This window comes from Elephas maximus, chromosome 26 (genome assembly GCF_024166365.1).
Source record: "Elephas maximus indicus isolate mEleMax1 chromosome 26, mEleMax1 primary haplotype, whole genome shotgun sequence".
Lineage (NCBI taxonomy): Eukaryota > Metazoa > Chordata > Mammalia > Proboscidea > Elephantidae > Elephas > Elephas maximus.
Window position 1 is genome coordinate 14,592,837 of NC_064844.1, and position 13,455 is coordinate 14,606,291.

At 38.7% G+C, this 13,455-nt stretch overlaps 1 protein-coding gene across 1 annotated transcript in view; it reads right to left on the minus strand.

Moving 5' to 3' along the window:
• Positions 1 to 13,455, minus strand: part of MSH2 (mutS homolog 2) — an 86,327-nt gene that overhangs the window by 15,659 nt on the left and 57,213 nt on the right. Inside the window, exons 9-11 of the mRNA XM_049870337.1 lie at positions 5,068 to 5,191; positions 4,139 to 4,289; positions 1,706 to 1,803 (exon numbers count right to left, since the gene is read on the minus strand). Of these exons, the coding sequence (XP_049726294.1) occupies positions 1,706 to 1,803; positions 4,139 to 4,289; positions 5,068 to 5,191 (373 nt within the window). The remainder of the gene's footprint in view (positions 1 to 1,705; positions 1,804 to 4,138; positions 4,290 to 5,067; positions 5,192 to 13,455) is intronic.

Consider the following 13,455-nt stretch of genomic DNA (forward strand, 5'->3'; position numbering starts at 1 on the left):
ATCACTGTAAGTACTGGGAAACTCGTACGTTTTCTAGCAGTGTCGACAAGAAGAGGCTTCTAATAAGAAACGAAAACCAAAGCTTCTGGAGTCTATTTAGAAGCTTACATCGCGTGGCTCTTCAGGACATCATCTTTCCTTGTTTAATAACAAGACAGAAAACTGCAAAAACGATCCATTACACTTCTAAACAGACAGTTGAAGTGTGTATTAGACCAAAAAGGTTTTTTTGTTTTTTTAAATTCAGGGTGACTCCAAATACAAAACTCTCAATTTAAACGTTAAAATCTAGCACCTTTTACTTATTAGGTGCTTAACGAATATCGGTAAATTTGATTTTTTTAAAGGAAGATTTGTGGGTTGAATATACAGTGTTTTACAGATTTTTTTAAAAATACAGTCTAGGCTCAGGAACATAATTCTGCTAGATTACCAGGCTACCACCATCTGATACCACCAAGCAAACACGTGATCTCATTCATCTCAACACCAATACCTAAAGAGTATTCAACTAAAGCCCTTTAGCTTTACTGGGCACTTCTGTTTGTTATGAAAATTCCTAATAGTGAAACAATCTATGAAACTATACACACACACAGCTTTTTAAGAAGCGACTTCTTAATTCAGCACGTATATCCTGAGAACAAGGACATCCTCCCACTTAATCATAAGACCACCAGCACACACCTAAGAAATGCGGCACGGATTCCGTATTATCTCCCATTAAGCCTTCCCAGTCTGTTCCAACAATGTCTGCCACCACAGCTCTTCTCCAACTCCAGTCCCCCATCCTGGCTCCAGTCAAGGATCATCCCCTGCTCTCTGCTGCCCTGTCTCCTTCGGTCCCCTTTCATCCAGAACAGATGCCTGCCCATTCCTTTTTTGCCTTGATGACGCCGACACCTATAAAGAGCTTAGGCCTTAAAAAGAATGTCCCACAATCTAAATATATCTGATTTTTGTCTTCTTGTTGATACGAAGTTACACATTTTTTCAAGAATACGACACCGGTGATGCTGTGTCCTGCCCTCTGCATCTCATCAGGAGGCACAGAATGCCACGTGGCCCATTAGTGGGGATGCCAACTTTGATGGCTCAGGTAAGGTGGTTCTTTAGCAGATTTTTGAAAGCCACAATAAAGGTTACGGTCAGTAAAGCACATGGTGGCAGGCAGAGCCTTCCAGCTAACACAGCACCACCTACTCCTGTGCTAAACACACGTTCCATTTGATGAGCAATACCAGTGTCAAATCACACTTTTCCCTTATAATTACATGCCTCTAGAAAGGACTCAGAAAATCTATAAAAGGGAGCTCAGAACTCAAGAAAGGCTTGCCCACGTGTAACTGCTATTTGCTTTTCAGTGGAATTTATTTCCACAACCCAGAGAACGAGCCTGTAGCTCACCTGAGACATGAGTGCCTTGGAGCCTGTGGTGTGTCCTCTCCTCGTTACTGCGAGAGAAGCCATGTCTCCTCTGCACATCTTTGTTTTTTGAGTATTTCCATTCCTTAGCCTGCACTAGCTCATCTTACATGTGCGGCATGTATTATTTTACAGGCCACCTAGCATATAAGATAGTTACAGCGTGTAATGCTTTAAAAACAAAACAAGCACACACACTCCAAATATCCCCGTGTTTCTTCTATTACTAAAAACCAGGTCATAGTCAGAGGACTTAATGTACCGGCTCTCTTAAAGTTACCTGAAGAAATGTTGATGATTTCCTTCACAATGGCATTCTGGGCTTCCTCGTACTCAGTTTTATTTTTGGTATACTCTTCATTGAGAGAAGTCAATTTACTGCAAATCAAGATCATGATATTATTAAAAATATTAAAACATCTACTAGAGGTAATACGCATGACCTACAACACAGCCAGAGACTCCTATGAAGCTTCAAAACAATAATAATTAAAATGGAAATACAAGCAGAAAGCAGGCAACTCCTTAGGGGCAGATGTGGCTGGAATTCAGGTTATTAACACTCTTTCATGCTGCTAGAATAGCTCATTGGCACGATTCTTGGTATAATAACTATTTTCCTGAATAAAACTGTTTGTGCCTTTTATAAAATATTTAGACAGAAATAAGTCTACATCTCTCTTTATGATGAAGGTCATCCCCCCCTTAAAACAAACAAACACAGTATTGCTCATTACTGTCACATAACTTCCTTTCAATACTGAAAGTTGTCAAAATAACAAAAATGTTTTGAAAATGAAATCTTGAGTGATCTGAAGAGGAAATGAAAGAAGATACTTAAGAAAGGGGGGAGAAAACATTCGCTGGTATCAAAGGAAGGGATTAAAATTAAGAACAAAAAGTCAGGAAGAGGGCACAGAAAGGAAGAGGGAGAGAGAAGGAAGTCATTTTCAGAGATGGGAGGGAATCAGATAACCATGGCAGCAACTATGAATCCGACGGGATTGGCCGGTGACACAGTACAAATGTATGGTTCAAGAACAGCACATAGGCAAGTAGCTTGAAAAAAAGCCAGTATGAAGCAGGCAAAGGGAAGACTTAAAGGAAGAAAAGCAAGAGGCCAAGACATTACAAAAGTGAGACCACTGTGGCTAAAGGGAAGAGTGGCAGGAGATGAAGGCAAAGGTGGGCAGGGAACCAGATGATGACAGTCCTAATAAAGCCTTTAGAGTTTATTTGGGTGACACTAGGGGGCTGTAAGAAGGACAGCCAGATACACAGCAAGCATTCAATGTGAATGAATGAATGAATCCCTTAAAACTTTTGATTCTACTGTGGCCATCCAGTCCAATCTGCTTTATGTATGGCATAAATAACCCATTGGCAATTCAGAGAAGTTGTAACACTCCAAAGGTTCTGCCTAACGTAAGCTAAAACACATCATTTCTTGAACCAGGAGAGATATAAAGCGCTGAAAAATGGTAATAAAGGGAGGGGAAACTATTCAAGGCAACTAAATTCAACAACAGAAGATCTTAGACTTGAGTATCTGCTGTTACTTACTGGCTTTCTCAGCCTTTTCGTCTATAAAATGTGAGGAAAACATGCCTGTCCTATTTATCTGAGAGTTGTTGTAAAGAACAAGTTAAAGAAGCTGTCTGTTGTCATTACTGGGTACTGTGGGTACCTAATGTAATGTTCACACACAACGGACACTCAAACTATTTGTTAACTAAACGGGTGGAAGAGGCTCGTACATGCAGAAGCTATCTGTAAACTACTGGGAACATTCAGGAGGGGTGGGAGAAGGGCAGACCAGAGGCTTTAACACAGTGCAGGAGGAAGGTCAGGCCATAAACACCTCTAAGTCACAGAGATTAAAAAAAAAAAAAAAAAAGAGCGAAACCTGTAAAAGCCAGAAACTGTGTGAGGCAGAAACCTGTCAGAGAAGGAAAACACACACATTTTCCACTAATAGAGACCGAAAGAAAAGCGGTAAGACCGCACCCTGTCAAAGGCAGAAAACTTGTGAGGCTCAGAAAAACGAGGCAGTCCTGCTGAGCTCCGGCTCTCACAGGTTTCAGTGTAATTCTTTTCTCACCTATGATTTGCCCTCAAGAACTTCCCGACATGAGTGAGGAAGGAAAAAGGCAGAGAAACTGACAATACATTTTCAAAATGTCAAAATGGAATATGATGATGATGCTGTAATTTTGTGAGCGGCCTCATTAAGTTGGTAGACATCTCCCTAAACTGATTTGTGCATCCAACTAAAATACCAGAAGAATTTTTAACTTGATAAATAAAAGTTCTCTTAGAAAAAATAAACCTGTGAAAATAACTAAAGCAGAGACATGGCGGGGGCTAGCCGTAATAGAGAAAAAAAAAAAAGGAAAGTAATATAAAATGAATGTAATACGATCAATTTAGTATTGACAAAAAAATAGTGAGACAGGTAAATGAACAAATAGAGTGTTAAAAACCAACCCACCGTACCACCTCAGTCAGGGAGGAAAAGATGGATGGTTTACCAACTGTTGCTGGGACATCTTAACTAGTCATTTGCAAAAAAGTGAATCTTGAACCTTACCTGAGGCCTTATCAGTGAACAATAAATAAAACTTCCTTATCATAAACATTCACATTTCATCAGAGAATAGCTTAATTCCATGGAACTACTGAAGGCTTAAAAACATAACATAGGCTTACAGACCTGTTGGCAAATTTAACACCATTCTTCTGGATATCTACTATGGTGAAGTTTTTATTATTACGAAGGACTTTTTCTTCCTTACAGGTTACTCGAAAGTAATATCCAAACTGTGCACTGGAATCCAGTTTAATCTGCTTGCCAGGCTCCAAGCCTTCATGATCAGGAAGACAAGAAAAAGTACTCCATAAATATCCACAGCCATTTTCCAATGTAAATGTTTAAAACAATTAAACTAAAAAGTGAAAAACATACTTTTACTAGATGGCAGCATACTGGAAAGTCTTTGTTAATATTACCCAGCTGGAAAAGATGCAAATTCCACTTCATTCAAAAACTCCATGAATTGTGGACACCTATAAACTCCTTGAGGCACAGAATTTTCACTTTCCACGCGGAGACCCAGGTGTGGTTCCCACCCAACGCACGTCCTGCACAGCCACCACCCGTCTATCAATGGAGGTTTGTGTGTTACTATGATGTTGAACAAGTTTCACAAGAGCGTCCAGACTAAATGGACTAAGAAATAAGGCCTGGCAATCTACTTTCCCACAAAACCTCTATGGATCACAACAGTCCAATATGCAACCATCATGGGGATGGCGCAGGACTGGGCACTTTCAACAAAAAAGTGGTATCATCGGCTGCGTCTCCTGGGAAGGTAATTTTGGCTCAGTGTGGAGGATGGACAGAAGCGGAGAGTCTGGCAATAGACAGGAAGTATGCCCACCACGACCCTACTTCAATGGCCTAAGAAAAAGAATATGAGTGGCTAAACTTAAACAACAGCACAATGCTGAAAGAACAGATTTGAGAACTTTCTGAAAGTGGAGGTCGACTGGATGGGACAAGAAAGCAGAGCCAGCCATGGATGAGTGGCTAAATGGACGAGTGAGCCAGAGAGAGATTCGACCTCCACGACCCACCCTTACCTAGGTCTCTGGCTGCGCCTGTTAATGTTGACTGCATCTTCTTTTCCAAGTCATCCATCACTTCTCTTAGTTCAGTCAGATTAGGATCAAAAGAGGGTTTTACAAGGAATTCATGGTTTTCCACCTATAAACAGAACAGAGGGGGGGTTAAACTGTATAAATGATGGATAGAGATGGAAATCATGACTTAAGTATTTTCCTATTACTTCCATAATTTAAATTATACTGACTGAATGAAATAATTTGCTATCCGTAAGTTACTCCATCACAACTATAAAGAAGCTTCTATATATTAAGAGATACAACAGTAAAGTTCTGTTTATTAAGAGCTTAAAGCTTTAAATGCACAAAAATGATTCATATTAAACTGATATTGAGCTAAAGGTGCATGTTACAAAGTGTTATTTTTTATTCACATTTTTTTAAACAACGTTCAAAACACTTTTCACAAATGTTCAAAACCTATAATCAAGGATCTATCTTAGAAATCTCAAAAAGTTAGCTCCAAAAAAAACTATAAATTTTATTTCTTCAAACTGAAAGTTCATCCACATCTCATGATTTAAAAACATAAAAACCCTTTAAGTATGTTATTTCCCTGGAAAACAGAGCTAAAAAAAGGTATCAATGGTATTACATTCACAAAATATTTAGTATCAAAGTCTTAATTAGAGGTAACTGCTTACTGGGAAATTTTAAAGAACTGATAAATAGACAACTCTGAAAGGGGAAAACAGAACTGAACGCTAAAAATCTGCTCTTTCCTACTGATAGACATGATGACAATCAAAGTCCAACAGGAAACCCTTTTTGAAACAGAACACAATGACTAAAATTTAAACAGACAAAAATTATGAAAGAATTAAAAAAAAAAAAAAAAGAGTGAAGTAAGTCTATCCTTACTAGACATTGAAAACTGCTGCCTAAAACAGTGTGCTGCTGCTAAAAAAATAAAGACAGGATAAGCTATGGAACAGACTGCAGTCTCAAAGCAGATCCAATTACACACACACACACACACACAAGCTTAACGTAAGATAGTCCATTTTCTAAAACAATTATTCAGTAAATGAGGTTGAGATAAATTCCTCCCAATTACTATCCACTTAATCAAAGCACACCTTTATTTACATATCAAAATGAACTCCAAAAGGAATAAGCAATAAAAATCAAATTACAGAAACCTAGTAAAAAAAAAGTGAATGAAATATTTATCAAGTAACTTTTTCAATTTAAACTAATAAAAGAGGCAAAAGTAGACTCAACTATGCAAAATATTATTTAAATTCTTGAGTAAACTTAAATTTTTTTAAAGCTCAAAGATCTGTAAAAGTAGCTTTATAAAATGTAAAAATATAAAGGTAATATTTTCTTTTATAAAAGCAGTCGTTTGTATGTATAAGAAAAACATCAAGGTCATTGAACAGGCAAGATAACAAAGAAAACTCACAGATGAGAAAATAAGTGGTAAAATAACCTATACAAAAATGCTAAATGCTCCATAATAATAAAAGATATGAATATTTAAGCAAACTCGAGATACCATTCTATAGCTACGTAAAAAAGAAGAAATGAAACTACCATCAAATACTTATGAGGCTACAGTGAAGTTAGTACACAAATTCATATCTGGTGGCAATGTAAGTTGGTATAACCTTGTTTTAAAAAAAGCAATATGCAACGAGACTTAGAGATATTTGTTATACTCTTTGACATGGCAATTCTGTTCCTAGGAATTACATCTGAGGAAACAATGAACAGAAGCAAAACAACACAGGATGAATAAAATCTCTGCAGATTTATCCGTTACAGGAAGACCTGAAAATAAAACATCACAATATCTGCACAAGGGTACATCAAAAGAATAGAATGTTACGCAGTTATATTAGATGTTTTAGAAACAAGGGCCAAGACATTTGATACTTCCAGGGAAAAAAAAATAATGCTACAATGGTAGGTTAAAACTGTACCACAGAACGTGACTCTCCCAATGAGCTTGAGAGGTGAGGCGTCCAGGCCAAGCTCCTCGCCTCACCCCTACCTTCCAGAAACCTACTGGTGAGTCAACAAAACCCTGAGAAGTCTCACTAACAATCCCAAATCTGGAAAGAAGCAAACTGAGTGGGTATCCAAACATTTTCTTCCTTGGATAAAGGAACACTGTGGGTAGAGGAGGCCTGTTCTGGAAGGGCTGTTGGGGGTACCTGGGTGGAACACAGGAAGTGAACAAGTGGGTTCTAACTTACTATTGGCTGCAATGAACCGGATGTCCTCTAGCAATGCAGCATGCCCCCTCCTACCCCAACAATCTGGGAAGATAAAATATACCACCCAACTAGGTAATCTAACAAACATGAATACTGGGCTATCTTTCCAACAATATCCCCATCTAATGCCAGAAATAACACACAGCCGTTGCATCAAACGGAAACCCCGGTGGTATAGTGGTTAAGAGCTATGGCTGCTAACCAAAAGGTCAGCAGTTGGAATCCACCAGGTGTTCCCTGGAAACTCTATGGGGCAGTTCTACTCTGTCCTATAGGGTCACTATGAGTTGGAACTGACTCGATGGCAGCAGGTATGGTTTTTGATACTGCCTCAAACTACCCAAAAGGAGACAGAATAAGATAAACCCAGGCTTGGAACTCAAAAATGGGATGATGAAGCAACAATATGAGACAAAAAGAATGAGGAGGGGATGTGAGGTCTAAACAGTATCACTGAAGAACTAATAAATACAACTCAGCATAGAAAGGAAGAGACACTACAGATGGGTCAAATTACCTCTACTGACACAGCAGAAAGCTTGAAACAATCAGAGAACCCATATGAAAAACACAGCTTACATTCATTAAACCTATTTCCATCGAGTCGATTCTGACTCATAGCAACCCTAAAAGACAGAGTAGAGCTTTCCCATAAGGTTTCCCAAGGAGCGGCTGGTGGAGTCGAACTGCCGACCTTTTGGTTAGCAGCTGAGCTCTTAACCACTGTGCACCAGGACTCCTTAAATTAACTAGTGAGGGGAAAACAACTACGGAAGATACCAGATATTTTAAAAAATAATTTTAAAAGTCCTGCTACTACCCTCTAAAGACAAAATATAAGCACTCTTTCAAATAAATGTATAGCTGAGCTGGAGAAGACAACAGCTCTGAGCCCCTGCAAAGTAGACAGTCCCCAGCATAACGTCAGAGGGATCATTTAAACTGTCCCTCTGTTTTGGCTGATGGAGAAACCTGTCTCTATAAGCCTGGGACCCTAGGGAAGGAGAGGTGGGGACAGAACCTCCCCCTGACAGTGTGTGAATAAAAGCCTGCCTTCAGAGGGATTTGGATTTCAAATGGCACTGAAAGATGCTGCTGGTTGTTGGGCATTATCCATTCTGCCCTCCTTCTGTGGTGATATAACTGCCCATTGTCAGTGGGGCGCAAAACGACTCAGAGCAAAGAGTACATTTCCTGGCTTCCCCTGTAGCTAGGTGTGGGCATATGACTAAGTCCTGGCCAACAGAATATGAGCAGAAACGATGTGTACAATTCCCAAAGCATGTCCTTCCTCTCCCCCTTTTGTCCTTTCCGCTGGTTGGAAAGAAGATAAAGCCATCTTGGACCTTGCAGGTGAAGGCAACATTCTAAGGGTGATGGAGCGCCAAGAGAGGAGCCAGGTCCCAGATCTGGTGCAGATGCCCTGCCAGCCAAGGCTGCCCTGTCCAGACTGTTAAATAAGCAAAGTAAACCCCTAGCTTGTTTAAACCGCTTTTATTTATTTTGGGTTTCCTTTTGAGCAACCAAACTTTTGCCCTAATAAATCTGGAAACCCCCAGGCTGAGAAATTAACTTAAAAGTGTTCGGGGCTGATCACATCAGCGGCCGCCAGCAGGACACTGCGGGTAGTGGGTGTGCCAGTGCGGGGGTGCTGGGGAGGAAAAGGCCAAGAACAGCCTCACAGTCACCACAGTAAAGTCAATTCCCACCAGACACGACAGCAAAGGTGTCCAGCAAATTCCCCCACCCTACATGCATGCTGAATACCAGAGACTGAGCATACATAGCTCTTGAATTTTCCCAAATAAGCAGAATAAAAAAATTAAAGAAAAGATAACAAAAAGGCTCAAATTCAACAAAAACTACTAAAAAACAAAAGTACAAGAGAAGGAACATTCTAAATCAATACATGAAGAGGAAATCTCTCCTACGGAGACCAGAATAATGCAAAGAATTGATAGTTTTCAGACTATGGTGCTAAATATGTTTAAAGAAAGCAGAAAACAAACGAGTGGAGTTCAGGAAGCAAATGGAGGAACAAAATGAGCGATTCAACAAGGAATTTGGAAAAAAAAAAAATCCAAAGAGAACTCCTGGAACTGAAGACTAAAACACCTGAATTAGAAGAAAAAGCAAGAGAAACACTCAACAATAGAGTCGAACAAGCAGGAGACAGAATATCTGAATAAGAAGACAAAATATCTGAGCTTATTAAGACTCAAGAGGAAGAAAAGCGAACAAACCCAGAAAGAAATGTGGGATTCAATTAAGAAATCTAACATTACAATCATTGGAATCCCAGAGCACCACGACAACAATAAAGGCATAGAAACCATTTTCCAAGTGATAATCAGAGAGAATTTCCCAGACCTGGGCAGAGAACCAAGCCTGCAAATACAGGAAGCCACACGAACCCTAATCAGAAGAGACACAAAAAGATCAACTCTACAACCAAAAAACCAAACCCATTGCCGTCGAGTTGATTCCGACTCATAGCGACCCTATAGGACTGAGTAGAACTGCCCCCGTACAGTTTCCAAGGAGTGTCCAGCAGATTCGAACTGCCATCACATATCCTAATAAAATTCTTGTAAACCAAAGACAAGCAGAGCATTTTGAAAGCAGCAAGGGAAAAAAAAACCATTTAACATACCAAGAATCAATGTGAATTTCTCCCCCAGGAACTACAGAGGCCAGAAGACAGTGAAGCGACATATATAAAATACTGAACCAAAATAAGTGCCAACCAAGAACACTTTACCCAGCAAGACATTCCCAAACGAACAGAAGCTCTGGGTATTTGCCACTACCAGACCAGCTTTGCAAGTGTTACTCAAGGGAGTACTCCAAGGGGAAAGGCAAGAACATTAAGAAACAAGTACAAACTAAACCTGTCAAATATAGGTTGTATACTGATGTTGATGGGCATACACCAAGAGATACGGGGGAATGGGGAGTGTATCAGGAACAGACCTATTATATCAAGGCTGTATGTTAACAGCTATTCATATGCTAGATGCTGTCGTAATTCTAAGTCATGTAATGTAACATATATGGTAGCCACTATGGAGAAACACTCAGGAGAAAAGAAGGAAGTTAACGAAAAGGCTCATCATAAGAAGGCACCCAAATACAAACAAAAACAGAAAAAATCAGTGTAATAAACAAGACACGAGACAGTGAAAAAAACAAATATCAAAATGAGTGAGGTAGACAATTTGTTTTCAGTAATAACATTAAATGGAAATGTTCTAAATGCCCCATGCAAAAGGCACAGTGGTGGACTGGATTAAAAAATACGATCCATCCTTCTGCTGTCTACAAGAAACCCAACTTAGGCGTAAGAATGCAAACAAACTGAAAATAAATGGATGGCGAAAAATATTCCATGCAAGCAGTAACCAAAAAAAAGCAGGGATGGCCATACTGATTATCAGATAAAACAGGCTAAATCAAAATCTGTTACAAGAGATACAGGAGAACATTACATAATAATAAAAGGGTCAGTACAGCAAGAAGACGTAACAATTATAAATATGTATGCACCTTACAGCAATGCACCCAAATATATGAAACAAATCCTGACAAACATGAAAGGAGAAACAGACAACTCCACATTTTTTTTTTCAACACACCACTTTCAATTATAGACAGAACATCTAAAAAGACAATCACTAAAGACACTGAGAACTTTAACCCTAAGCCAAATCGACCTAACAGACATCTATAGAACTCTCTACCCGACATCAGAATAACATACATTCTTCACCAGCGCACATGAATCACTTTCCAGAACAGACCTTATGCTAGGTCACAAAACAAGTCTCAACAAATCTAAAAAGAATGAAATTATACAAAGCATCTTCTCGGACCATTAACAGTGTAAAACCAGAAATCAACAAAAGGATAATTAAGGGGAAAAAAATTACATGGAAACTAAATAATACACTATTATAAAATTATTGGGTCATACAAGAAATCAAAAGTGAAATTTAAAAATTCCTAGAATCAAACAAAAATAAAAACACAACATATCAAAACCTTTGGTACACAGCAAAAGCAGTACTCAGAGGGAACTTTATAGCAATAAACGCCTACAACAAAAAAGGAGATCCAAAACCACTAACTTAAACCGCTAACTTGAACAAATAGAAAAGGAAGAGCAAAAGAAGTCAAAAGCAACCATAATAAATAAATAAATATCAGGGCAGAAATAAATGAATTAGAAAACAGAAAAACTGAAAGAATTATCAAAACCAGAAGTTGGTTCTTTGAAAGAATCAACAAAATAGACAAACCACTACCTAAATTGACAAAATAAAAAAAATCCGTAAGAGGTAAATAACCAAATTAAGAAATCAAATTGGTGACATTACAACCAATCCATCAGAGAGAAAAAAGATCATAACTGATTACTATGAAAAATCCCTAGAAACACACTACCTACCCAAATTATCACAAACAGAGGTAGAAAATTTAAACAGATTCATCACAAGAGATTCAAAATGTCATTTTAAAAAAAACTAACAACAACATAAACCAGAGATTTTACCAGGCTGAGACCTGAAGAACTAGATGGTACCGGGCTGCCACCAATGACCACCCTGAAAGGAAACACAATAGAGAGTCCCTGATAGAGCAGGAGAAAAATGAAGAATAGAATTCAAATTCATGTAAAAAGACCAGCCTTAATTGTCTAACAGAGACTGGAGGAACCTCCGAAACTATGACCCCAGATGCTCTGTTAACCCAGAAATAAAACCATTCCCAAAGCCCACTCTTCAGAGATTAGACAGGACTATAAACAAAAAATAATATATGTGACGAATGTGCTTCTTAGTTCAATCAGATATGTGAGATCAAGTGGGCAGCTCCTGTTTGAAGGCAGGAAGGGACAGGAACAGGACGAATGGACACAGGGAACCTGGGGTGGAAAGGGGGAGGGTGCTGTCACACTGTGGGGACTGCCACCATTGTCACAAAAAAATGTGTATAGATTTTTGAATGAGAGATTAACTTGAGCTGTAAATTTTTACCTGAAGCACGTACACACACACAAACTAGCAACAACAGTAACAAAAAAACCCAGAACCAGATGGCTACGCTGGAAAATTCCACCAAACATTCAGAGAAGAGCTGATACCAAATCCTACTCAATCTCTTCAAAAACACAGAAGAGGAAGGAACACTACCAAACTCCCTCTATGAAGCCAGCATAACCCTGATACTGAAACCAAGCAAAGACACCACAAAAAAAGAAAACTACAGATCGATGTCCCTTAAGAACATAGATGCAAAAGTTTTCAACAACATTCTAGCCAACAGACTACAGCAACATATCAAAAAAATCATACACCATGATCAAGTGGGATTCATACCAGGATTACAAGAGTGGTTCAACATTAGAAAATGAAAGTATGTAATCTACCACATAAATAAAACAAAGGAAAAGAGCCACATGATCATATCAATCAATGCAGGAAAGGTATTTAATAAAATTCAACACCCTTTCCTGATAAAAACTCTCAGCAAAATAGGAATAGTAGGGAAATTCCTCGAATAGTAGGGAAATTCCTCAACGTATTAAGGGCATATATGACAAACCAATAGCCAACATCAGACTCAACGGAGAAAGGCTGAGAACTTTTCCTCTGAGAATGGGAATGAGACAACGATGCCCATTATCACTGATCTTATTCAACAGTGTGCTGGAAGTCCTAGCCTGAGCAATAAGAAAGAGTAATAAAAGGTATCCAAATTGGAAAAGAAAGAAAATTATCACCATCTGAAGAAGACACGATCCTATACATAGAAGACTAAAGATTCCACAAGACAGCTTTGCTGGAACTAATAAAAGAATTTAGTAATGTTGCAGGATACAAGGTCAACACACAAAAATCAGTCGGGTCCCTCTACACTAACAAAGACCACTTGAAAAAAGAATCAAGAAAACAATACCATTTACAATAGCCTCCAAATCAATAAAATACCTAGGGATTAACCTAACCAGGTAGATAAAAGATTTTTACAATGAGAATTATAAAACACCACTACCAGAGACTAAAAGACCTACAAAAGCGGAAACATATCCCGTGCTCACAGATGGGAATATGCTGAAAAC